This window comes from Gambusia affinis, linkage group LG02 (genome assembly GCF_019740435.1).
Source record: "Gambusia affinis linkage group LG02, SWU_Gaff_1.0, whole genome shotgun sequence".
NCBI lineage: Eukaryota > Metazoa > Chordata > Actinopteri > Cyprinodontiformes > Poeciliidae > Gambusia > Gambusia affinis.
In genome coordinates this window covers 2,962,012-2,987,946 of record NC_057869.1, presented here as the reverse complement: position 1 = coordinate 2,987,946, position 25,935 = coordinate 2,962,012, and the positions used below count along the sequence as shown (strand labels likewise).

The 25,935-nt window shown below is 36.9% G+C and overlaps 2 protein-coding genes across 8 annotated transcripts in view; one reads left to right on the top strand and one right to left on the bottom strand.

Moving 5' to 3' along the window:
* The window catches only part of LOC122845129 (non-muscle caldesmon-like), a 32,842-nt gene extending 18,756 nt beyond the window's left edge, over positions 1-14,086 (bottom strand). For 4 of the 6 annotated variants that reach the window (XM_044141198.1, XM_044141223.1, XM_044141214.1 and 1 more), the window contains exons 1-3: positions 9,966-10,150; positions 2,316-2,453; positions 1,568-1,675 (exon numbers count right to left, since the gene is read on the bottom strand). In XM_044141198.1, coding sequence (XP_043997133.1) covers positions 1,568-1,675; positions 2,316-2,453; positions 9,966-10,129 — 410 coding nt within the window. In that variant the 5' untranslated portion in view covers positions 10,130-10,150. Of the gene's footprint in view, positions 1-952; positions 1,545-1,567; positions 1,676-2,315; positions 2,454-9,965; positions 10,151-13,808 lie in introns of those variants that run through there. The other 2 variants (XM_044141231.1, XM_044141240.1) reach the window with 2 other exon arrangements.
* A 1,435-nt stretch (positions 14,087-15,521) lies between these two features.
* Positions 15,522-24,333, top strand: LOC122845102 (C-type mannose receptor 2-like). 2 transcript variants are annotated; one of them, XM_044141167.1, is made up of 6 exons: positions 15,522-15,672; positions 19,327-19,428; positions 20,101-20,316; positions 20,948-21,159; positions 21,421-21,737; positions 23,202-24,333. In XM_044141167.1, the coding sequence occupies exons 1-6, from the start codon at positions 15,662-15,664 to the stop codon at positions 23,388-23,390; spliced, it is 1,047 nt and encodes a 348-aa protein (XP_043997102.1). In that variant the 5' UTR covers positions 15,522-15,661; the 3' UTR covers positions 23,391-24,333. The 2 variants fall into 2 exon arrangements, with proteins under 2 accessions (XP_043997102.1, XP_043997094.1); XM_044141159.1 differs by lacking the exon at positions 15,522-15,672 and having other exon boundaries at positions 19,083-19,428.
* The last annotated feature ends 1,602 nt before the right edge of the window (positions 24,334-25,935 follow it).

Sequence of the window (25,935 nt, the reverse complement as noted above, 5' to 3'; positions counted from 1 at the left end):
AGACTTTAATGTTTTTAGGGTTTGTCTTTGTCTTTGGTAAAAAAAAAATAAAAAAATAAAAAAATGGGAACCATTTTTCCTGCTAGCGCTAGGCTTTCACATTTGTTTTGGTTTTATTTACCCAGAATGCCCTGTGCTATAGTCCACTTCCTGCTTTTGGAGCAGTCTCTGCTGCGCTTGGTGTTCACATAGAAATTCAAACCAGAGTTTCCCTCAGCCGAACTGAGACTGAGGTTTGTAGACAGACCAGAGTTTCCTTTTTTGGTCGATTAGCGTTCACACCTCCCCAAATGAACTGGAGTTTTATTAAAACAGAACTGGTGTGAGTGCACCATAAATGACAGTTAGCTAAGTTTACATCCAATTGTAAATGCAAATTGTGAGCAAACTTTTTTTCTACTAGTTTTTTCTACTATCTAATGATTTGGAGAGAATCATCTAAGCTAGGCAAAGTTCAGTTTAGTCAAATGTTGATGTAATAAACAGGAAGCAGAAGATTTCAACCAGCATGAACTTAACATTTTACAACAACAGAGAAGATTTCGGTAATATGTTGCTATCAGGCAACTTGTAATTGATCTGTCATGCTAACTAGCATGGCGAAGCTACCTGCTGTCCTTAAACGTAACTTATTCAGCAAATGTGTTAAGCTAATTAGGTCTTTTTCAGAAAATCAAAAAACTAATCTCAAGAAAGCGCAACTATTTTGAGAAAAAAAAAATTATTTTAATTTTGCTGTTTCCATCAATCTTTTCTAATGCGATACGTCAAAAACTATTGAAGGAAACACGGATACGCACTGCTTTGTTTTAGTCTCTGAATATTGATTCTGTCTGGATTGGTTGTCTTGTTAAGTGATTTTCAATGGAAAAACTCTTCCCAGAGAGCAGGGGGACGTAGATGTTAAAGCTGGACAAACAATGAAAGTGATTTACAGTGTGTGAGTGTTTACTTGCTCCTGCTGCTGCTTAGTTTCCTAATCAAGCATCCAAGGCTTTCTAATGTCACACAAAGGAGATGCAGATGGTAGACGGAACTTGTGCCATCAAGCTCCATGTCAACAGAGACGGTAACCATGGAAACATCAAACAGAGAGGCAAAACGGTGTCCAGTTTCAGCTCAGCTCACGTTATCAGACGGATCCTTGGAGATACTGACAGTAAAATATGTTTGGTGTTTTGTTCCAGTGGAGTAGATGGGATCTACAGAGGCATGTTTTGTTCATCTAAAAGTGGACCAGATGTATTTTTAAAGTAGAAAGTACAACAATTTGCACCTGTAAACAAACCAATTCATACCCATGTACTAGAGCCATTGTTTTCCAGTTAATTTTTCATTTTTCGTACATATTTCTTTAAAATATCTGGATAAATAGTCATGAAAAAATGTAAAATTTCAGGTGTATTATTTTCTGAAAATGTTCTATTCCACCAAGTCCTTTGATCCTGAACTCTTTCTACTTCTGCTAACTCTTGACAAATAAGAGTAAATTACTCAATGCTGCCTCCTGCTGGTAGGTTGTACTTATTGGAGTATGTATTATAACAAATGGATCAAAGAAAATTACTTTACAGGATCAGCAGTCAAAGTGGGAGCAAAACATCTTCCAGGTGGAGCGATTTGATGCATGGTTGGTACGAAATGTCCAGCGGCAGACGGCTCAAAACCTGCAAAGCTACAAAAGAACAACAAGGCAGAGGAATGAAACGAGCAGCACAGAAAACAAACAAGAAATGATACACATGCAAACAAACTGAAAGTTTTCTCAAAACACAAAGTGAAATTACTTTAAACATTGATAAGTGTAAAGGTTGAAGTTACAACTAGAAGAATAAACAATTTTCAGCAAATGTTTCAGAATCAAATTAATCATTTTGTGCTTATGTTTTCTCGAGATAATGTGCTACTTTCAAATTTTCTCGTTTTAAAGAGTTATAGTGGATGGAGTGAGGTTTAACACACACCAATCTTCTTAAGAAAACCAAGTTTGTTTTCTCAAGAATAAATTTTTAAGATGAGAAATCTATCAAGAAAACAACCTTGTTATCTAAAGAAAAGCCTCAGGAAAAAGTACATGTGGAAAACGGGATATTAACTTGTTATCTCAAGAAAACTATCAAGAAATGAACACTTTATTTTGGTAAAAAGTACATGTGAAAAACGTCTGCTCTCAGCTTCTGCATCAAAGTGTTTAATATGTTCTGTAAAATAAAAATGTTTTTCATCTTTTTTCTGAAATGCAGTTTTTTTCCTGTCACACCGTTTCCCTTGGGACCCTGAAGGAGCTGCAGGTGAACCCTGTGTGCTGAACTCACTCTGTGCTCTGCGTGCCGTCCTGCTGCCGGGGCTCTGGGAAGGACAGGATCCCTTCTTCTTTCTGCTTCTCCCTGGCTCTCCTCCGCCGCTCCCGCTCCACCTCCTCTGCATCCTCCTGGCTCCGCTGCACCGTCACCCTGCAGCCGGCACGGACACCAACACGCCGTCAGCATGCGTCCAGTTTTATGGTGCATTCTGTGTTGTTTTATTTTTATGAAAACTTTCAAAGTTTCAGGTCAGATTCTTTCAGATTGAGTAGGAAACATTTACAGTAAAGTTGCTAATTTAACTTTTAAATGAGTTTAAAATTAGTTCATGTTCTGAATTAAACCCTAACCTTTCCACGTTTACATGCAGTATTAATGTAGTATTAAATATAAATGTTTAGCTATAATAATTAGCTTGATAACTGAATAGTAATTTGAAGCTAAATATTTAGTTAGCTGGATAAATATTTTGCCTCAAATTACATTTTTATATTGCTCACTAAACATTTAGCTTCAAAGTAAATACTTAGTTAGCAAACTAAATATTAATCTTCAAGCTAAATATTTAACTTGTTAATTAATTTTTTAGCTTGAAACTGCAACATTTATAAATGAACGAATAACATCTGTTATGCCAGGCGAAATAACGCAACAACGTAACTTTACAAATAGCACCAGATATCTGTTAGCTGTATTTTATCACTACAAGTTATGAAATTCAAACAGAGAGAAACTCGGGGTTCAGATATGACCATCGGCATGCAGCAGAGAAATAATGAGCACCAGTGGCCTGTTAACTGGTTGGCTAATGGTTTGAGTGGGTATCTGTGTTTCACAGCTTGTTAACTTTTAGTTGTTTTCCACCATGAGTCCTGATGAGGTGATGCTCTCTCTAGCCAAACTGCAGGAGAGGGAACTCGGTGTGACAAAAGAACAGCCAGGTGACAGGTTTACTGGTTGATCTCCAACCAAAGCACACTGGAATATAACACGGTGAAATAACATTTTCCAGGGATAAGATGTACACTACATATTGCCAGAGGAGCGTCTTAAGAAGGAGCAGCACCGAGACTCTTGTTTGGCAAAACCTGGCATGTTCACATTAAAATTTTCTTCCCTTTTCAGCAAATAAATTTAAAGTTTTCTTCAACGAAACTCAGAGATTCACTGCGGAAACATTTCTGCCGTAATTTTGTCAATAAATGAACTAATGGCTTTTAACCAGGCAACAAAAAAATGACTTTCTCAGACATCAAACTGAAAATGAGATACATACATAATAATATCCTCGGAATTTATATTTTTTCATTTGATGGGATGAAATATGAATCTGTGGAAAAGTTTATGTGGCGTGAAAGAAAACACTTTGTTTTTCGAAGAATCCTCCAGCGGGACTAATTAAAGACGACAATAACTGGTTTCATTGTGCAAGAACATCTGGATAAACTTGATTCAGCTGCTGAAAAGTTGGACTTGATGTGAACCTCAGGAGAAAAAACCCACAGGAAACAGACGGGGAGTGGCAGCTGAGGTAATGCAGCAGAGGGAGGATGGATGAGCAGGAACTGTCAAAATATTACGGTTGCTGGGAAAAAAAAAACAAATTATTTTAGCAAATAATCACATTCTGATACGTCACAACTGCAAACCAAGTTATGGGATTTTATTATCTATATATGGACACAAAATTTGGAAAGTGTGATGTGCATTTTTAATTATAGAGTAAATTACTCAAAGTCGGATTTAGTCATTAGAAATATTGTGACACTGTGTTGTGTTGGTTTACCACAAAAATCCTAATCAGATACATTTGAGTTTGAATAAATGTTTTAATGTCCAAATGTTGAAAATATGGAACATCCCTCCCATCAAATGCATAAACTTTGAAACGGTGCAGGAGGAAATGAGCCAGATCAATCGGTATGAAAGTGTTTATTTTTATGTTGCTTGGAGAAAGAATTGCAGAACGTCTCAGTATTCAGCAAGAACATACCAATACCATCGGTAATGAATGAATAAAACAAGGTCGCAATTTTATTTTATCTCGGAAAAGTGAGGTTTGGATTCAGTGCAGAATGCTGAAACAGATTAAAAGTGTCAACATCTGTATACACGAGTAAGGAAATCCAACATGAACACAGAAAATCTGCTGAGATTATTTCTATGTGGGATTTTCATCTAACATGGAACCGTGATCGGAAAGTTCTGGTTCTGTTGGATGTGAATGGATCCTCTGGGGATCAGATTGGATCATCTGGCTCTGATCACAGCTGACTGAAGCATCACAAAGAGATAAAAGCACATGTTGATTGAATTCACATTTCAACCCAGGCACCACAATTTATGGCAGATCATAAGTCGTAAACAATCTGCAGCGTTTTGGCTGATTCCTTTAGGGAAAATAAACCTTTTATTATCCTGCACAACTACAAAACACTTTTTCTAGAAATGCATCTCTATATTTTAGTAGTGATTTAGTAGATATTTCAGAAAATCTGCATATCTAATTTTACTTTAGTCCAATAAAATCCCCATCAATCAGAGAAGTATCTATGTGTGTTTTTATGTCTTTTTGTTAAGTGATACAGTAAACAACGCGCTCCACACCACAGCAATGCAAGAACGGCTTTTAATAAGAGGCTCGAGACGCTACTCGTTTTCATTCAGCAGAAATAAGAAGTTTACAGCGAGTTGTGGGCTTATGGAAAGACAAAAGTGTCACAATTTTTGAAAAACAAAAAACATTAAACATAGCAGATATTCAACATGGACCAACTCTTTCAAACAACATTTCTTTCATTAATATATATTTTTTCTACATTTGCAATAAGTTAAAGCAAACATGGAGTTTTTTGTTTCTGTTTTTAAATATGCTACTCTTACAGGTAATAGCAGCTCTGATCTGCAGCCCTGTAATCTAAAATCGTCCTCTTCAAAGGTGAGTCCTATTTATTTAAAGCGTACTTCACAATATGGCTAACCTTATGGATGGGTAATAAATAGTTACGTTTGTAATCTGTAAATACGTTATAAATCATTAATAACTGTTTATTATGCAGTTATTAATGGTGAGAAGTGAGACTAAATGCTAATAAATCACATTTACAAATGTTTATTGTGCTTACAATCTAGTCTGAAATGTTTAACATAACTCTAGATAAAATAAGATTTGAACAGATTTGGCTCACTATTTGGCAGGAAACCAGTAGATTTTCTCTTCTTATCCTCAATTAATACATAATAAACAGTTATAATGATTTATAAAGTGTCTATAGATGAATTAACATATGCACTACTTATTAGCCATCTATTATGGGGGCTTTATTTTAAACTGTACCAGTTAAAGTTGTACCTTTTCCTCGGGGAGGTGAAGTTGAAATTCATTCATGAATCTCGGTGCAGTTTGCACACTAGGGGGCGCTACTACAAGAAGAAATTCATCTCATGAAAGGAATTTTAAAGCAACAGAAATTCAGATCATGTTTTAAGAAAAGGTTTAATATAATTGAATTAAATTAGGATGACAAAACAAAATGAAAATGTGGGGAAGAATCAGAATCTGGTGCAACACAAAAGCAACAGAAGTTTGTTTCACAGTGAAGAAGATTTAAAGGCGACTGTTTTCTTTCAGCTCATTTGTTTGCATTTTCTGAGGCAGAGTTTTATTGTGGACAACACTCTGTTTGAAACCAAGCTGCATGCCAAACGTGACACCAACACACCAATTTGCACCTTGTGAATCACCTGCTAATTGCAGAGGCGAACGTATCATGAGCCATCTGCACTATAAAACCGGCAGGATGTGCTCGCCGTATCGTCTGGGTCAGCTAATTTAGTCACTCTGAAGAAATGCCGGGCTGCAGACCACAGCACCGCGCAGCGCAGCGCCGTCCAGGCCAGGCTGCTCTGCAACCTTTACAGAACTGGGAAATGGACCCAGAAACTGAAGAGTAGAACTACTTCAATGGGTTTTTACTCAAGTAAAAGTAAACAGTATCATCCAAGAAATTACACAAGCAAGAGTAAAAAGTATTTACTAAAGAGTCTATTCAATTACTGAGTAAATGATCAAATTATCAATCATTTAATATTTAAAATTATATCATCAGATGGATCAAAATTAAAATAAAAAAAATCAAGTGGAAAATCACAAAAAGTTATTTTTTTTTTTCAATAATAAACTTAGAAACTTTATCAAAAACTGTAGGTGTGTGTCTGGTGAATTTTTGGTTAAAAAACATGTTTGTTTTTTATTCAGTGGGTAGAAAATCCAGAAATTCTCTCAAGTAAGAGTAGAAATACTTCATAATAAAATTACTTAAGTAAAATTAAAAAGTAGGCGTCCAAGAAATAACCCAAGTAAGAGTAAAAAAAGTATCTGGTAAAAAGTCTACTCAAGTACTGAGCAAATTATTAATCATTTAATATTTAAAAATTACATAATCAAATGGACCAAAATAAAAACAAATCCAGTGGAAAATCACAAAAAGTAACAAAAAATAGCAAAATTAGTTTCTATCAATAAAAACTTATAAACAAAAACTGCAGGTTGTGTCTGTGTGTGGTGAAACTTTAGCTAAAACATACTCAAGGGAACCAGTTACTGCCCCACTCTGGACTTTTAACATGATGATGTGGAGTTTTTATGTGCAGCAAGCAAATTACAGAGGAGATCCGTCTGACAAACATCACATTTTCCACCACTTCAACAATGAGGCAATGGAGGCCTGGGGGACGGCGTCTCTTTGTGTGTGAACGCAGCCAGATGATGTCATGGCTATTAAGGAGGTCGCAGTTATAAAGGAAGCCATTGAAGTCGGAGATCGGTGTCATTTTCAGTGAAGTCACTCAGAAATGTTCCACCATAAGGAGGAAATCACTGACAATGACGAATGGTTGAGAAAGAGCCACAGAAAGAGCAGGAACTATCAAAACAAAACGAGTTATGTGATCGAGGTTTTTCACTGGAAACACACATGGACTGTAAAAAACAGCTGCTCTGGTTTGATGTGGCCAAAATGAAGTCGGATAACTGTTTCTATTTTATTTAACGTCTTCCTGAATGAGATTTGGAGAAAAAGAGACGGTTAAATGATTTTAATGCTAACACACTTTATAATTAAGAGAACGTTTAAAAGGCACTTCTTCACACAGTCTTAACAGAACACAATGAAATCTCAATGATTTTATTATATAAAACCAGAAACCAATTGGAATTGAATTTTTTTAATCGTGGTGCATCTCAATTAATAATTAACATTTGTATCAGTTTTAATGGCTATATTCTCACATCACATATTATATTATATACTTTTAGATTTTAACTACTAAAATATAATCTTTTTAAAACAAATTTATGATAAAAAAAATACACATTTTTATCACATTATTCAGAAGCCACTAAAGATAACTAAAAACTATTAGCAGAAAGTTTAGTGGAAGGACAAAGAAGGAAAAAAGGAGTGTTGGAAGGATTCAAACTTAGAGCTTCAGGAAACAGCACACGGAGGCATTCAGGGTTTATCAAAACGTCAGAGCTGTTGAACATGAACTGAGCTATGGAGAAAAAGAACTGGATTGTTGCCTGGACCAACAACACCAATTATCATGGTGTTACTGGGCTTTTCTGATTGACCAGAAAACTGGCCTGATATGAATCTAAAAGCTGCAACCTTTAGGTTCCTGAACAACGCCTCAGCGGGAAACAGAAAGCTCAAATGGCTTCAGCTATAGTGACACTTCTGGTGACATAATGCCACACACACACACACACACACACACACACACACACACGCACACACACACACACACACACACCGGTGGATCGGTGACAGCTTGGACACTCTCTGGCCACCTAGTGGCAGCTGGTATGTGCTGTACTGGCATCTGTCACTGCCACGATTTGAGCTGAGCCCTGCTGACCTCAGCAGAACCACAGGCTGACCTCCGTCACTCTGGTTCATGCAAAAGGCAACAGAAGTTCATTTGCATAGCAAAGTTTAGCAGCAAAGCAACTCAAGATGCTTTACATGATGAAAACAAGATGAAAAAACCAGCCAAAGACATAAAGTCTATAAAGTACATGGATATGGTTTTCTTGATTATATTCATCATAATCAAACTAAACAGAAATAAACTCCGAGTCTAATCAGTGAATATGATTTTTTATGATATTATGACTTAATGGTATTTAAACGCCCTGTACAGATTTTGCAATCTGTCTACCATTTACCGACGTTTTTAATTTAATGATTATTGTCTGTTTTCAAATAGTACTTTTTGCTTTAAAAGCGCAGCTGATTCTCACTAAAATTCCCACTCTGATGTTTATAAGGTCCTTTATGAGCTTTAAAACTGAACAGTGTGTACTAGCTCCTACACCCAGGGACGATTATATAAGCACCCTGGTGTTCATCGTTGGTACTGCACCCTAAAGCAACGGAAAAAAAAAAAACTGCCACAGTGTGCAATAAAATCTGGATCTATTTCAATAAAGTACTGACTGCTAATTCCCAATTAACCACATAATAAACAAAGAAGAATCCCTCTTTTAAAGTACAATTATCAAAAATCATTGTTTTACATAATCTAGCACTGTAGATTCGAGATTTAAGCAACAAAAATCTTGTTTACATCTGTAGAGGAATTCAGATGTTGACCCAAACCTTTTCTAGGAGCCAAAAACAAACAAACAAAAAAAACAACTCAGGATGTATTTTTTTGGTTCAGCTTCTATATTTAATTTACTTTTGTTTATTTTTAACAAACTTTAATAAATGATATATTTAAGTGAATCAGCACCAAGTTCAGCAGAACAGACTAGAAACATTGACGTCTCTCATTTATACTGAAGCTCTTTAAACAACAGGTGTTAGTGAGCAGTATTGTTGTTTTCAATGCAATTAACATGTGTTTCTAATAAAAGGGAAATGGGATACGTGTTAAAATGTTTTCCCCTAATTTTTATAGTAAAAACTTTCTCAGAAAGAAATTGAAGTAAAATATCCTTTACTTATATGTTAATTTAAAAAATATTTAGTTATCCTGTTATTTTGTGCATAACTCATCTTTATATTGTGTTTCATCTGAGAGTGATGCTGTACAGTCAAATCCAATAAATTAGAAGGTGTTTTCTGATGAGGCTTTTAAAAATAAATCAGATATTAAATGTACTTCTCATTAAGCCCACATTTCTGTGTTTAATATTTTGATTGGTTTGATGTAATATTTTGATTTTAATTGTCATGTTTTCATGAGGTGTAAGTGGAAAATGATCATAATTAGAAATAAAGACTTTCAAACATTCATCTAAACAACATGTTTCACTTACTGATAAAGTTTTCAGTAATATTATAATTTATTGAATAAATCTGTACAAACAAAACATTGTTTACTTGTTATAGATGGAGTTAATCTAAATTTACATGAGTGCCCAATATTTAAACATTTAATCAGCTTCTCCTCTGGGATCCATTTTCTACATTTTTGGGTCTTTTATGTTTTACTTTGGTAAAACAGTTGCACATTTCCTTTTTTATCTGGTTAAATTCTTGCAGCTTGCTGATCTTTTCCTGAGTGAATAGTAATGAAAATGATCCCTAATCTGTATTTTATTATTGCTTCATCCTGCAGGTGATGACCCAGAGTTGTGTTGCGTCTCACCTGATGAGGTTCTGCAGGAGCTGCTTGCTGGAGTTTCTCCTCTTGATGGACTCTGACATGTTGGCTGGTTCTGGTCCGTGGTCCCGGTTCTGGTCCTGGTTCCTGAGCCTCAACCCGTCCCTGCTGCTGCTCTCAGTTCCCCCCTTTTCTCCCGTGTTGCTCATGTTGGGTTCTCCCTCTCTCTCCCTCTCTCTCCTCCCTCCATGTGGTTTTCATTGAGACAGTTTGACCCCCCCAGCCCGACCCCTCCTCTGAACAGAGGTCATGTGACTCTCCCAGAGGGGCAGTAAGATGATATCATAACAGTGGATCTGTGGCAATATTGTGCATGTGTACATTGTAATTCCAGAGGGAGGTGTAATTAGGGGGGATGTGTCTGAGTTGCTGGAGTTGTTTTCTTCATACGTATTGAAACAAAAAGTCTTTTTTTTTCTATTTAACAACAAATAGCACTGAAACAAATACCACTTCCTGTTGCCTCGATGTTTATGATGTTACAGAGAAAGCATTTTGAACATTTTTATACTTGTATTCAATATTCAACTGATTCTAAAACAGTCCAACCGCTTAGAAAAGCCACCCAGCTGTTTTCTGATGGTAAGTTAATGTTTTTGGTGTCTGGAAAATGAGCTGTTTCAAAAGCCTTCCAACTGTTAAGTCACATTCAACGAGCACTCTGCCATTACCTAGCAACCCCATCCCAGCCCATCCCTGTTACCTAGCAACCCCAGCTGAGTTCCCGCATGTTTGGAAATATTTCTGGTAGCTGTCTGTATTGCAGCAAATCTGAAGAAGCCTCTGACTGAAGATACTCTGTTTGCTCAAGCCTCATGTACAGGATGCTCAGGGTTGTCCATAAATTTCTTGATTTTATTAAGAATCATTTATATAATCATCTCCAGAGGTTCCTCAGTCGCCCCAGAACAGAACCAGAACAGAACCAGAACAGAACCAGCCTTCTTAGAGTTGAGTAATCTACTATTGAGCCTTTTTAGGTCCCTGGTTGAATAAAAAATGAAGTCTAAACCTTACAAATTATGAATAACTTTGGGATTTGAGTAGCACTTTGGAACTAAATCTGCACAAAAATGTACATTTTATATGTTTTTCAACATGCAAAGTTTATGATGTTAGGCAGGAGGATAAACTTTACACTTTTTATTTTGCTATACCCCTGAGTGATGTAAATGTGCTCCTAAAACAAGCCTGCTTGTTATTTCCTGCGGGCCAGTTTTACACACATTCATATCATCCAAGGACTCATGGAGGATAAGCGCATGAAATCGTCGACTGTTATGGTTATTATGAAGTCCTTTCTGGGCTCCTTTAAATATGCTGAAGTAAAAACAATCAGGAAGATCCTGCACAGACACCCAGCTGTTCAGTTACTGGTTATGGTGCAAAACCTGAATTAAATAAATAAGGAAGTAAATGTTTGAGCTTTTCATGTTACATACTTCTGCAGAACTTTGCAAGCCTTGTATTTTGCTTCAGAGTTTTTTCTTGAAGAAATCAAGACATCTTTATATATTAAGGCTGGTGGGATATGGATGCTAAGGTTAGGAAGGTTTCTAGCTCTTTTGCTGCATTATTTCTTGTCTAATTGTAGCTGCACAATATGCAATACATTCATATATTTCAACAAAGAAATTTCAAAACATTGCATGTGTCAGACTTCCTGATTAAGTTGAAATTTATATAGTTGAATCTTTCTGCATGATTGGATGAATTTGATCACTTCTGAATATAAATTTTATCTGTTTGTCTTATTAAGTGCATTGAGATGAAATATGCTATGAATGGGGGCTGTATAACTAATCAACTAATTTTATGAAATGAAACTCTGACCTAAGGAGAGACACAGAGGTCAATTCTTGGGTTTGTCCAGTTTTCCTTTGAGTTACCTCTTACTAAAAAATGATGTTATGTCAACTTTATGCTGATGATACACAGATCTGTAACTCTGAAGTCCGCTGATCTTATTAAAGCTATTACAGATACTAAACAGACTTCACTAATCTGTGTAGACTCAGCTCTGAGCCATCAGAGCCACATAAAGACAGTCACAAAGTCGGCCCTCTGTCACCTGAAGAACATTTCCAGGATTAGAGGACTAATGTTGCAGAAAGATCTAGAGAAACTCATCCAGGCGTTTATCTTTAGTCGCACTGATTACTGCAACAACATCTTCACAAGTCTGCCTAAAAAAAAAATCAATCCTCCAGCTGCAGCTGATCCAGAACGCTGCTGCTGGTATTCTGACTAAAACCAGAAAGATGGAGCAGTTCTAAAGTCCCTACACTGGGAGTTTTGTTTTCCACCACTGATAATCTGATTAACCCTAACTTTACTGCTTATTCACACACTCCAACTTATTTTTAAAAACTTATGATCAGCAGCCTGCACTGCAAAAACACAAAATCTTTCCAAATAATTTTGTTCCAGTTTCTCGTGCAAATATGTTAGTTAGTACACTAGAAATAAGAGAAAACTAACTTACATGTAACTTTTCAGCAGGAAATATGTACTTATTTTAAATCAATAATTCCTTAACATCGATTGGCAGATTATGTCAATTATAATCAGGTATTTTTCCAAAGCTATAAGTGAAATAATCTGCCAAAGGATCTAGCACTTTTTCAACAATGTTAAGGGATTATAGACTAAGAACAAGCTCCTATTGCTTGGTAAAAAGTTGTTAGTTTTTTCTTAATTCAAGTGTACTAAGATATTTGCACTAGAAATACTTGGTAATATTTTGAGTATTTTTGCCGTGTTAAAACAACATTGGAAGTCTAATGAGTGTGTTGGATCAAGTTACTGTTCTGCAGGTTATGAATAAGATATGGCAACTCAGAACAGGAGCAGCTGCTGGAGGCGGCAAGCCGATCCGAGTCACACACCAAATGACGCTCCGGCTCTGGGTTTAGTTTTGCTTTTAATCATTTTATTCCTTTAAACAGCTTCCAGTCGAGGCTTGCTACTCAAAGACATGAGTGAAACTTTTTCTGTAAAAACTCTCTCCGCTGATCAGCACACACAGATGTGCATGAGGTCATTCAGGCACTTCCAGCCAACACTGATTTCCACACACATGCATGCACACACACATTTCTTGCGTTCCCTCCCCCAAAATCCTGCAGGAGCCTGAAACACTCGCAAACACTCCACAAAGCGGTCGCTACGGCAACACTCCCACAGCTCTCAACACAGGGCGAGTGTTGAAACGGCGAGGCTGACTGTGGTAGACAGATCACCAAACTCAACAAGGCAACCAGAAACTGTAAGGCAGGGAATCAAAGTGCAGGGAAAACTTTGACTGGAAAAAACCCACCGTGTGATTAAACAGCTTATGGAGTCATTTGTAGAAGTATTTAGTATTTTCAGTTTGTCACATTATTGTAGAGAAATATTTGCGGACATCGGTTTTTGCACAACCTTCCTATTTTGTCCACCACAGGATTTCACGCAGGTCAAGGTCTGGACTTTGACTGAGCCACTGTAATGCCTCGGTTACTTCCTTTTTCAATCACTGTGTTAGGACTTATATTAGGGATGCAATTGATCAATTAATGAGTTAATCTAAAGTTGATTGATATGGTCAACCAACTAACGAGTTGACATTGGCAGTTTTTTTCTTAACTCAACATAAAGGGATTAATTTTTCATAATAAGCTGAACTAAAAAAATAAATGCATTGTAACATTATTTTGCATTAGCTGAATAAACAGAAAATTGTGGTTCTCACATTGTTAAACTTAGACATATTTATAAAATATAACAGGAACCTCTTATGCAGTTGAATAGGAAAAGATAAAAGAATAAAATAAGTGAAACACTTACAGAGAGACTATCTTGCTTATTGGTGCCATGTTTGTTTCCATTATGTAATAATGTTTCTCCATCATCTCCTCCTCTTTTCAGTCATCAGATAATTCTCGTCTTCATAGCACATCAGGTATTTTTAATTGAGAAGTTGACGCTGCTCCGTCATACAGTTTAAGGTAAAAACTTACGGAACTTGTCCAGCGTTTATATTTCTAAACAGAAACACATAAAGTGCACTATTCATCCCTCACCGGACTCTGTTTGGACCGTTTCTTTTCCCTGTTATGTTATGGCGCCGCGTCGCCATCTTTATTCCTAACTTGCTCCGGTAAAGGAAGACGAGCGGCGCCCTCTGCTGGACGGCGGCCAAACTGCAACACTAAAAGAAGGTATGAGCTATGAGCGGACATTATTGGTTGGAACTAACAGTTGAAAAGAAGAAAAGGCTGTCTCTTTCAACAAATATCCCCCCCCCCAAAAAAAAAAAAACAAAACTCGTCCTTTTCTAATTGTCCCATTATGAATATGAACATATTCAACATCTGAGGCCTGTGGAGTCTGAGATTGAGCTTTTAGGTTATTAGTAATTTCATTGAACATTGCACAATTTAACCTTGCAGTAAATTTGCTGGAACAGCTGTCTTAAAGGGGCAGTATTATGTATTTTCCAGCCATTGTGCCATTTTATAGCTCAATCGAGTAACTACGTTATTCAGTTGTTATAAAAATAATGTATGTATCAGATGTGACTTAAAAGAACTTTTACTTTGCAATTTGATGGCTTGAAATTTGGCCTTTATCTCTTTAAGAAGCTCCTGCCGTAGTCACAACAATGCTCCTCCATCATGCTGTTTACAACCATTTTTAGCAACTTTGGACTGAGAAGTATGTCATGGTGTTTGCTAATTGCAGCATGAAAGAATCAAAACAAGATGTCTTTGATGAATGAATAACATTGCAACATGCTATAAAGCTAAAAAAAGTTGATTTTATAACAGTCCCTCTTCAAATGTCTCCTACTGGTGAAGAATCCTTCTTTCTGCAGAATATCATGGAACAAAAAGGTTGGAAACATCTCATGATGTTTCCCAGATTGATGGGCAGCAGCAGTTATTCTCAAAGGTCATTTGATTTTAGCATCTTGTTAACAGACAGGTGCAGCAACCTGCTGCTTCGAAAGAGGTTCTTCACATGTGTTACATATAAACCAAACTTTCTGTCTAATCCTATAAGAGCTGCAGTTTTATTTTCCCAGCTGTGGACATTAGATAGAAGCTAACGCTGTAACCCTGAATCCTTTACAGCACAGGTGTCAAACTGCAGTCCTCAAGGGCCGCCGTCCTGCAGGTTTTAGACGTGCCACAGGTACAAAACACTGGAATGAGATTGTTTAATCACCTCCTCTTTGTGTAGATCAGTCCTCCAGATCCTTATTAATGACCTAATTATTCTATTCAGGTAGCGCAGCAGAGACACATCTAAAAGTTGCAGGACAGCGGGCTTTGAAGCCTGGAGTTTGACACCCCTGCTTTAGAGTTTTAGTGATTTTAGTAAAATGTCTCAGTTCAGATCACCTTGAACGTTTTTGACTGCTTTCTTTGAAATTGTGCTGGTTTAATGTGGAACTATCTGCACAAGAACACCTTGCTTTTTACGGTTTCTTAAAAGTTCAAAACAAACTGCAGCACCTAAACATTTACCAGTTTAAGGAAACCCATCTGAGTTTGTCTTAATGTTTCGGCGCGGCTCTTGGCTCTGGCTCTCAGTCCAGAGACTCTGACTGCGCTAAGTGCTGCCAGCTGTGCCATAAAGACGGCGTCTCATACGAGATAGCAGCCTCTGCCGATTTGATCCAGAGAGATGAGGGAATGGATTCAAGGTGAGTGACGTCAAGACGAGGCACAGAGCAGCTAATCGGAGAGAGTTGAAATATTTGGAGGAGAAAGAAGGTTGTGTTTCCGGAGTAAGTCGCTGTTTCAGAGCAGAGATTGATTGATGGGCTGTTGTTAATGGGGGAGCGTGGAGCTGGGGGTGGGGGAAGCTTTAAAGTGGCTTAAAAAGTGGAAAATATGTCAGTGCTGCTTTTTACAAGACTTGCATTGCCATTAATAAAAGCCACTCTGCCCCCGCCAAAGTAATTTATGTGTTTTTTTATTCTTTTCCCCAACTTGATGAATTACTGTTTTTCCACTTTCTCAGTCGCTGCGGCGATACAGTAGAAGAAGAAACGACGAGTTCACAGGTTCAAGCTTTCCACGTGATAAATCTTAAGAATTGTTACAGAAAGCCTCAGGATGATGTAAATGTGTGTCTGATGGACGTTTGGAGAAAGTAAAGCAGCTTTACTGGTTTCACTGGATACGCAGACAGTCGGTCAGTCAGTCTTCATCACCAACAAACTCAAACCACTTGGATAAACAAATGGTATTTTCTTTCAGTTTCACCTCACTTTATCACTGCAGAGGCAGATGGAAAGGTCAAGGGTCAGATTTCATGGTTCATCAGGTTTACTCTTCTCCTCCTTTCCTAAATTTAAGTTTTATTATTTAACTATAAATGGGTAGAAACTGACCTTTTGTAAAAAATGTACTTTCAGGAGTACCTTTTACTTTTACTTGAGTGATATGAAGTATTGCTGCTCTTACTTGACTAAAGTTTCTGGATACTCTGTCCAATACGAGTAACTTCCATGAAGAAAGAACAAACACATTCAACCAAAAATGTCTGAAACACAAACACAGCTGCAGTTTATGTTGAGGTGAATCTTCTTGCTAGTGCATCAGCTTGTTTTTTTAATGTTATTTTCTGTACGTATTAATTTTATGTAAAGTTTAGCACATAAACTATAAAGCACAGAACTTTACAGTTTGACATCAGTTTAAAATATCAAATCAGACTTTATGACTTGAATTTTACTTTTGCTTGAATAATTTCTTAGCTGGACAGTCTTTACTTTAACTTGAGGAAAAATATGTTAAAATAGTGCTGCTTACTTGAGTATAATTTGACATCTCTGTATTTAACTATAAAGAATGCCTACTCGACCTCTGAAGTCTATAGTTTATAAAGGTTAAATTAAACCTCAAGCTTTTTGGGGTAGAAATCTCTAATTGAGAAGAAAAAATCTTGAAATGTGATCTTTAAAATCCTACTGAAACAAACTGTGAAAACTTTTCTTTTGCATAACTGCCTGATTGAGAAGCGTGTTTGTCTGCGAAGCAGAAACATCTTAGAAAATTATCCTCAAGATTTATTCAGAAAGCAATATTTGTTTTAACGACTGCGTCTTATCCCTGATATTCCTGCTTTACGTTTGATGAAGTTCTGTTTTGTTCCTCCTCAGTGAAACCAAATGTTTGTCAGAACGGTTTCTGAGATAGGCAAAAGAAAAATGAGTTTGTGAGCCTCGCCTCTCCTCGACAGCCATCCGCTTTCCATCACTCACTAATAACAAACCTGTGACACATCTGAGAAACATTCATGCCTGACATGCAGCCAACTCTGCTAAACACAGGGAGGGATGAGACGTTAAACAGCAGAAACACCAAATTCAATCTCAGTAACTTCATTTATTCCTCATGCAGCGTTTAACTTGCTTTTGTTTGTGTCAATTCAAATATTATCCAGCTCCAAAACTAAAACATCTTTGGCCTTATTTTCCTTAAAGTATTAGAATAAGCTTCATTGGACAAACCTTCTGCAATCCATTATGCAATGAACATGTTTTCTTTATGTTGCAAAGATGTTTTAGCTGAAATAACTCTCGTTATTTAAAGTCCTACAGACTGCCAAAGTGTTTTTGGTCCATCAATCTAAAAACTACAGGAATGTGATTTTGCTCCATTCCTCATCTATTAAAGAAACAAAGAATTTATAGAAACGTTACCATGGGAGAGAAATAAACCAGAAAAAATAACTTTACTTGCAGATTTGGCTAACTAGTAATATTTGAGTAAGTCTTTTGAAAGAAAATGTACTTTTAGGAGTATTTCTACTACGCTGTACTTTTATGATGAAGTATTTCTACTCTTACTTGAGTAAAAACCATTTTCTTCCCAGTGAATGAAAAACAAACATGTTTTAACCAAACATTCACCAGACTCAGACTCAAACCTGCAGTTTCTGTTAAAATTTCATAAGTTAAAAAAAAAAAAAAAAAAAAAAAAAAAATGTTTTGGAAAATGTTTTGCCGGGTTTTGTTATTTTTTTGTTACTTATCTAAATTATTGTAATTTTTGTCCTTGGAAAAACAAAAATTTCAACTTGATGACATGCAGCCAACTCTGCTAAACACAGGGAGGGATGAGACGTTAAACAGCAGAAACACCAAATTCAATCTCAGTAACTTCATTTATTCCTCATGCAGCGTTTAACTTGCTTTTGTTTGTGTCAATTCAAATATTATCCAGCTCCAAAACTAAAACATCTTTGGCCTTATTTTCCTTAAAGTATTAGAATAAGCTTCATTGGACAAACCTTCTGCAATCCATTATGCAATGAACATGTTTTCTTTATGTTGCAAAGATGTTTTAGCTGAAATAACTCTCATTATTTAAAGTCCTACAGACTGCCAAAGTGTTTTTGGTCCATCAATCTAAAAACTACAGGAATGTGATTTGGCTCCATTCCTCATCTATTAAAGAAACAAAGAATTTATAGAAACGTTACCATGGGAGAGAAATAAACCAGAAAAAATAACTTTAATTGCAGATTTGGCTAACTGGTAATATTTGAGTAAGTCTTTTGAAAGAAAATGTACTTTTAGGAGTATTTCTACTACGCTGTACTTTTATGATGAAGTATTTCTACTCTTACTTGAGTAAAAACCATTTTCTTCCCAGTGAATGAAAAACAAACATGTTTTAACCAAACATTCACCAGACTCAGACTCAGACTCAAACCTGCAGTTTCTGTTAAAATTTCATAAGTTAAAAAAAAAAAAAAAAAAAAAAAAAAGATATGGAAAATGTTTTGCCTGATTTTGTTATTTTTTTGTTACTTATCTAAATTATTGTAATTTTTGTCCTTGGAAAAACAAAAATTTCAACTTGACTTTATATTTTGGTCCATCTGATGATGTAATTTTTAAATATCAAATGATTGATAAGTTGATCAGTTACTCAGCACTGGAGTAGACATTTTTACCAAATACTTTTTGACTCTAACTTGAATAATTTCAGGAGTATTTTACTTCAACTTGAGTTCAACCGACATACAAATTGTTGAAGGTGAAGGTTGCTGCTGGATAACCAGTCAGCTTCCAGTTTGAAGGGCCGTAGGGAAATCCTGCCTTCATTTCCTGCAGGCAAATATATTCTCAGGAAGTTTTGCTCTACCGGTGTGAATGTTAACTACTTATTTGCGCCTCGTATGTAAATGTGTTTGAAGGCGGTTTTGTGGTGTGACTGCGGCTGCATTTAAACCTCGGCGATGGGAAACGCTACCCCATAAACAGTGAAAAGAGTTTCACTGTTTCACGTTTGACCATGATGAGCATCCTCATTACGCTGATGACTTTCCTCCTCTTCCTCAGCGCCGTCGGCACGGCAACTGGACCCGGATCGGTTCTGTCAGTCAAAAGCCAACATGTGAAATTTGGTCTCACCTGGAAAGATGCACAAGACTTCTGCAGACAGTAAGTTTTTTGTTTTATTCTCTGTTAAGGATTAGAGTTAACAAATATACTATCTATCATTTAGTTTGATTTTCAGCGATCCAGTTTGTATTATCAATAGGCCTGCCGTAATAATCAATATATCAACTGATCGCATGACGAATTAAAATGAGCTCAATGATTTCCATTTGCATGATTTATCATTTCTCTCTTTCTGTCAAAAACAGGATGGTAAAAGTCTTCAGTTTGGTGTTTTGGTTTCACCCAGAAGGAATGTTTTGTTTACAGAAACTTCATAATTAATTTTATTTGTTGGTTTGCTTATTAATTGTGTATATTTAAAATGTCTTCCAGTTCCAGCGTTAAATATTCAATAAAATTTAAAGTTTATTGATATTTGAGAAAGTGTGCTTGCCTTATTATGCCATTTTATTACTTGAAAATGGTCTCAAAACAACAATATTATCGTTTATTGCAATAACCTCTGGGACAATTTATCGCCAGGAAAATTAGTTATTGTGCCAGGCCTCATCAATAAGCTTTAGTGTTTTTATATTTCCCTTTAAATGATCTAAAACCATTCATTCATCTGAACATTTTATTCAAGAGCAAACACAACAGCTGAGGTGGAGATTCAGGTTTGTGCTGAAAGATAATTGAACAAACATGATAACTGACAGTTTGTCCTCATAGAAAAGACTTGGACTTGGCCACCGTCTACAACCAGGCACATGCAAACAGCCTGTATCTGCTAGACTATAAAGCCTGGATTGGTCTGCACAGAGAAACACCAAACAACTGGAAGTGGATCGACGGAGGACATTATGAGTTCGACTGGGAGTCAAATGAAGGAAATAATAATAATAAAAACTGCGCTGTACTCGGCTACAATTACTACTATGACAGAAGGTAATGTGAGACTGTTTGTTTTTCTGAAATAAATAATCTGAGGCATGACTTTAAAAACTGTTCATCACATCCAGACTCAGTTTGAGTTAAACTGCAAAACAAAGGAGAAAATAATTCACTTCACAGTTACAGAACGCCGATAGAAACATCCTGCAAGACTTCCAGCTTCATTTTCAGTTTTCTGTGTTATTTTTACCTTTCTTTCCTTCCATCACATCCAATTTGTGATGTGATTATCAGGAATTAAAACAGCTACAAAACATAATATTTGCATTAACCTGTCTCTGACAACAATTTGCTAAAACAAGATTGTTTTAATATAATTTTTAAATTATTTTGCAGAGTTGTTTTTGTCATATTCAGATAAAGTTAATTTCCTTATTTGGTAGCTGTGGTGGTTGTTAAATTATGGAAGAGCTAAACAAACACTCAAGATTTCCTAAACCACGAACCAACATTTGTTCCCTCCTTTAAAGAGGATCAACATCAGACATTTCAGGGCTTGGCTGATGTGTTAAATTGTTTGAATTTTCTGTCATTAATCCAGTTAACAACACAATGTTTTTGTTTAAATGTGGATTTGAGGGTTTAAAACATTAAGTTCTTCTTTTATTCATGTTTTTGCTTTAAGGATTTATAGCAGACAGTGTGACATGAAATCATTCTCTGCATGTCGGGCAATAAAAAGCAGCACTACAAACATAATACAGGAGATGATGACGTGGTCTGAGGCGAAGGACCACTGCATGAAAATCAATCAGGAGCTGGCAACTTTTACAAAGGACGAAATGAAGTATTTCAATGGGCAAGACTTTCCCATCTGGATCGGACTTCACAGACATGGTAAAAACAAAACCTTAAAATATGACTTAAAAATGATTACTGATTACCAATAAACCAGATTTGGCTCAAAAGTTGCTCAGGATTCAGAAAGTGATTTAGAGGAACCTGCTACTTCAACCGAACATCCTGAGCAAAAGTTACAATTTATGCTTTATGCAGAAAGACGAGCTGCATTCGTATCAGAAGTTATTTAACTTTTCCTCATTCCAAGCTCAGTTGGGAAAAAATGTCTGTGACAAAATTATTCACTTTTTTCTTCAGACAGCTCTTGGAAATGGAGTTCAGGCCTCGAGGAGGACAAACACTGGAAACTAAAGCCGAGTGACAACAAGGACTGTGTAACCATCACTTCAAAATCAAAGACGCTGGCTGCCAAAAACTGCCAGACTCTTCATCCGTCCTTCTGCATGAAGGACAACGGGATCCTGGTGAAGGAGAATAAGAGCTGGGAGGAGGCGTTTGAGCACTGCCAAGGCCTTGGACTCAACAGCAACCTTCGCTTCAATCTGCTCAGCGTGGAGCCTGGAGATGAACACAAATATGTGGTGAACAGAATAACGGCGGCAGACACCGAAGAGGTGGGTTCAGGAGGAAACACCGTCCGGATCCATTTTCATATTTGAATAATCTTTGAAACAGGGATGGAGCTGTTTGACCTGTTCTTAAACATCATCTTTGAGACGCCGCCGTTTAGTCAAAATCACGAAACTTAACTTCCTTTCCTCTTCACACGCAGATGCACAACAAACTGAACACGAGTTAAAAGCAACATAAGTTACCAGAGCCACCATCTCAGAGAAAATACAAAGTTGTTGCTAATGATTGTAAAACCGTGTTTCCAACACAACGTGGCGTTTGGTCCTGGCTTAAAGTACCACCTCTGTGTGTCTAACTTTTGCTGAGCAAATACCTGCAATTAGCTGACTGCAGAAAATTATTTTATTTGTTTTATAAAAACATGAATTTTAAGAAAGGACAGAAAAAAAGCACCAGGGAACCTGCAAACTTTGTCCACAGCCAGGATCAACAGATGTGCAAAGGAAGCAGAGCAACGTTTTAATAGAAAGGTAAAGGAAGTAGCAATGCCAAAAGGTTTCAGCACTAACCAGCTAATTAGTAATAATATAAAAAAAGTAAATAGTGTGTTTGTGCTGCATAACAGGAGAAGCACACTGCAACACTGTACAAACTGTCTTACCCACATAATCAACCTTTTAAATGAAGGTTCAAACTCAACTCTTTCCACTCTGAAAACTCACTGAACCAGCAGCTGATGGTTTCATTTCATCAAGCCAAAAACTTAAATTCAGTCTTACTTTAATGTCTTATGGTCATAATCCATCCATCCATCCATCCATTTTCTTTACACCCTTCTTCCCTAAATGGGGTCGGGAGGGTTGCTGGTTCCTCTCCAGCTGCGTCCCGGGCGAGAGGCGGGGTTCACCCTGGACAGGTCGCCAGTCTGTCGCAGGGTCATAATCCAGTTGGCTTTAAATATTCTGCTATTAGTTGAGAATAATCCAGTTCAGGTTTGAAAAATCTTGGTGTTGTAACTTTTTAATCAGAGTTGATAAAGATGCTGAAGGTAGCAGAAAATTTGGTGGAATCGTCCTTTAGCCATTTACCAACTTCAGCTTTGAGAGCCATGAGGAAATATTTCCTCTAACATGGGTGATTTGTGAAACTTCAATAAATAACGATTTCAGACCTTTTTTTCTGTTGTTGTTGTGCATACCTGGTTTTAATACCGTTGAGTAATTAACTGTTTTCCATTAATATTTTGCGTTGTACCAAAAGCGATGTCCTGAAATATTTGTCGACATCCTAAGCATTCGGTTTTGATACCATAAGAACCGGTTTTGCCTCCATCCCTGCAAAACATGGAGCAAAATCTGACTGACTTCCTGGCAACAGAGAGGAAAATGTTGTTTTCTGGAGCCATTTTCTCGCTTTGTTCACATTATTTACTGAGAGTGCAGGAATATTTGCCGACTTGAAGGAGTTTCAGGCACGAAAGGATTAATTTCTGTTTCTCCTGGCAGGTTTGGACTGGTCTGCGTTTCCTGGGAGATGAATGGCTGTGGATAAATGGGAGAAATGTGTTGTACTCTGACCTGCTGAAATGCCCCCCCCAGGGGCGGCACTGTGGGGCCATATCTAAGACCGGCAGCAGCACCGTGGAGGCCAGAGACTGCCAAGAGAGGAAAAACTTCCTCTGCTACAGCTACTAATGCCACCAAAATCCTCTAAAAACCTGAGTGTCTCTGCAGCAAACATCCTGCAGAAATGTCCAGCCATCGTCTCGAAACGCTAGATTCAGAATATGAGTTATCAGAAACATGCATAACTACGTATCTAAGTTATTAGTCATTAGTTGAAAGTTAAATAATCTGTCAGAGTTAGACTGAATGACTGACAGGATTTTACTGATAGAAATTTAAGGCGACCAAAATACTCTACTATTCTTAGAAAGTATTCTGCGTGTCTTTTAATGTTTTAAGTTTTTAAAAATGCCTTTATCTTTGGAGAAAGTGTCTAAAAATGTTTAGGTCTGTGAATAAGTTACTGTGGTCATCATGATTTCTTTAAAAACAGAATAAAAATGACTAAAAATAATCCATCACACCTTTTCTCTAAGTCAGCAGTTAAAAAAATCAATTTATCTAAAGACTTTAAAATGATCATAGATTCAGTTATGAAATAAATGTTATTGATAAGTGATGATTGTGTTTCTCTTTAATTTCCTACTGTGCTCAAATTTTCCACAGAAGTGTGAATTGTACTGATAATGAATCATAATAAGGATCTCATGTGTAAGATTGATCCTTAAAAGTGACCTTTTATGCTTCAAACATGTAAAATCTTTTCCATAAAATAATTTTTAGATAATTAGGTTTTTGTTTGGTCAGTTCTGCCTATATCAAGCTTCTGTTTTAGAGCCTTCTGTCACTTTAAATTCAAATAATCTGCTGCTAGCCACGCCCCCAAACTCAATGTTTACATTTGACGTTTATATATGTGAAAATGGTTGAAAACAGAAGTGCCATTATACAACTGTACAGCTTTGAAAAGCAGAAGTAACACCTCCTGCACAACCAGCAAAAACTAGTTATGGACTACTTATACTTATGAAACATTAAGAACCAATTTGTAGTTTTGTTTGTACTTCCTTCTAATTCATGTAAAGCCCTTTGAGCTAACTTGTTGCTGAAGATGTGCTATATAAATAAACTGATCTTACCAGCAGCATTTATCTCCACACAACCCGTCACCAGTGTTGGCATAGTTACTTTGAAATAGTAACTTTAATCAGACTACTGATTACTCCTTGAAAAAGTAACTTAGTTAGATTACTGACTACTTGATTTTGGAAAGTAACTAAGTTACACTGAAAGTAACTTTTTAGTTACTTTCAGCAGCTGCTAACAACAACGCTCCACCTCCTGTGAAAATAACATTGAGCTTTGTACTTGTACTTAATTGTCAGCTATTTTATAATGGTAACATCAACAATGTGTCTCCACTGATAAGGCTGAACTGAAGAGGGGATTGTAGAAAAAAATAAAAAACGTGAGTAATTTGTGTGGTCCACTGTTGTCTAGAAAACTCTAAGAAGGATTTTAAAGCCCCCCCTCCCCCCAGCCTCCAGGTTCTGCGTTACGGCCCTGCGTTTGGTGTCGCAGCACAGATCTCCTCCTGCAGCTCCACTCAGATGGCTGCACAGATTTGTGACACTTATCTTAATATTAATAATTATAATGGCGTTAAGTTGCCATTATAATTATTGGCAACTACGGACACGTTCATTCGTGGCTGTTTTCACGTTTATTGCGCTGTTCATATTGGTCTCGATGTTTGCAGTTTTGTGGAGCGCAACGCGAAGCTCGACGTCATTCAGAGGTAATATATTAACTTGACATTAACAAAGACACAGCGGGACGGATCATCCTGGAAATGATGGACAGGGAGAGACTGACTAAAACTACCTTAATGACGGACAAATTCTGGGATTTATTATGAGTCTCTGCTTATTTCCAAGCCCAAATGAGCAACTTCACGTTCAAAAACGAGCCCAAAAAGGCGCAACCCGCCACTTATTAAATTTGCAAGCGACTTTAAAAAAATGAAGCCCAAAGCCGCTTATAACAAACGGACTTGGCGACAGAAACTGAAAATAGTTCCAGTTTTTCCACCAACAAAATGCGCATCTCCCTCCATTGTTTACATTTCTGTCGCATGAGACGTCGGTCACTCGACAAGACGAGTAGAGGAAATACGATTAAATAACAAAAGAAGATAGTAACGCAAAAATGATTTTGATAAGTAGGTAACTGTAGTCTGACTACTGGATTTGAAATAGCAACGCGTTAGATTACTCGTTACTGAAAAAAGTGGTCCGATGTCAGTAACGCGTTACAAATTAACGCGTTACTGACATCACTGCCCGTCACCATCGCCATCGGCCCGATTTTACCTCCAATCTTTCTGAGACAATGTGGAATTACGTGACCCCAACATTCAAACCAATGTAAGCCAATAGTAATTTATCACAACATGAATACATGTTAGATGCTCTTGTCCTGACCTTTGACCTGTACAAGTCCTGAATGGAGGGGAGGTCAGGGCATTCTGGACCAGTTGAGTTTAGTGGATGAGAACAGGATGCTTAAAAAATAGAGATAAAAATTGATCTAAAGTGGGACGATAAACTCCAACATGTGGAACATGTGAGTTATTATTTACTTCCATTATTTTCCAACCAAGACGTTTGAAGAC

What these genes read in the sequence shown, in the direction of transcription:
- LOC122845102 (XM_044141159.1), top strand. Translation starts at nt 19,280, where the DNA reads ATGATGAGCATCCTCATTACGCTGATGACTTTCCTCCTCTTCCTCAGC. An exon ending in AATTACTACTATGACAGAAG is followed by an intron (nt 20,317 to 20,947) that starts GTAATGTGAGAC and finishes TTTTGCTTTAAG; the next exon opens with GATTTATAGCAGACAGTGTG. An exon ending in CGGCGGCAGACACCGAAGAG is followed by an intron (nt 21,738 to 23,201) that starts GTGGGTTCAGGA and finishes TTCTCCTGGCAG; the next exon opens with GTTTGGACTGGTCTGCGTTT.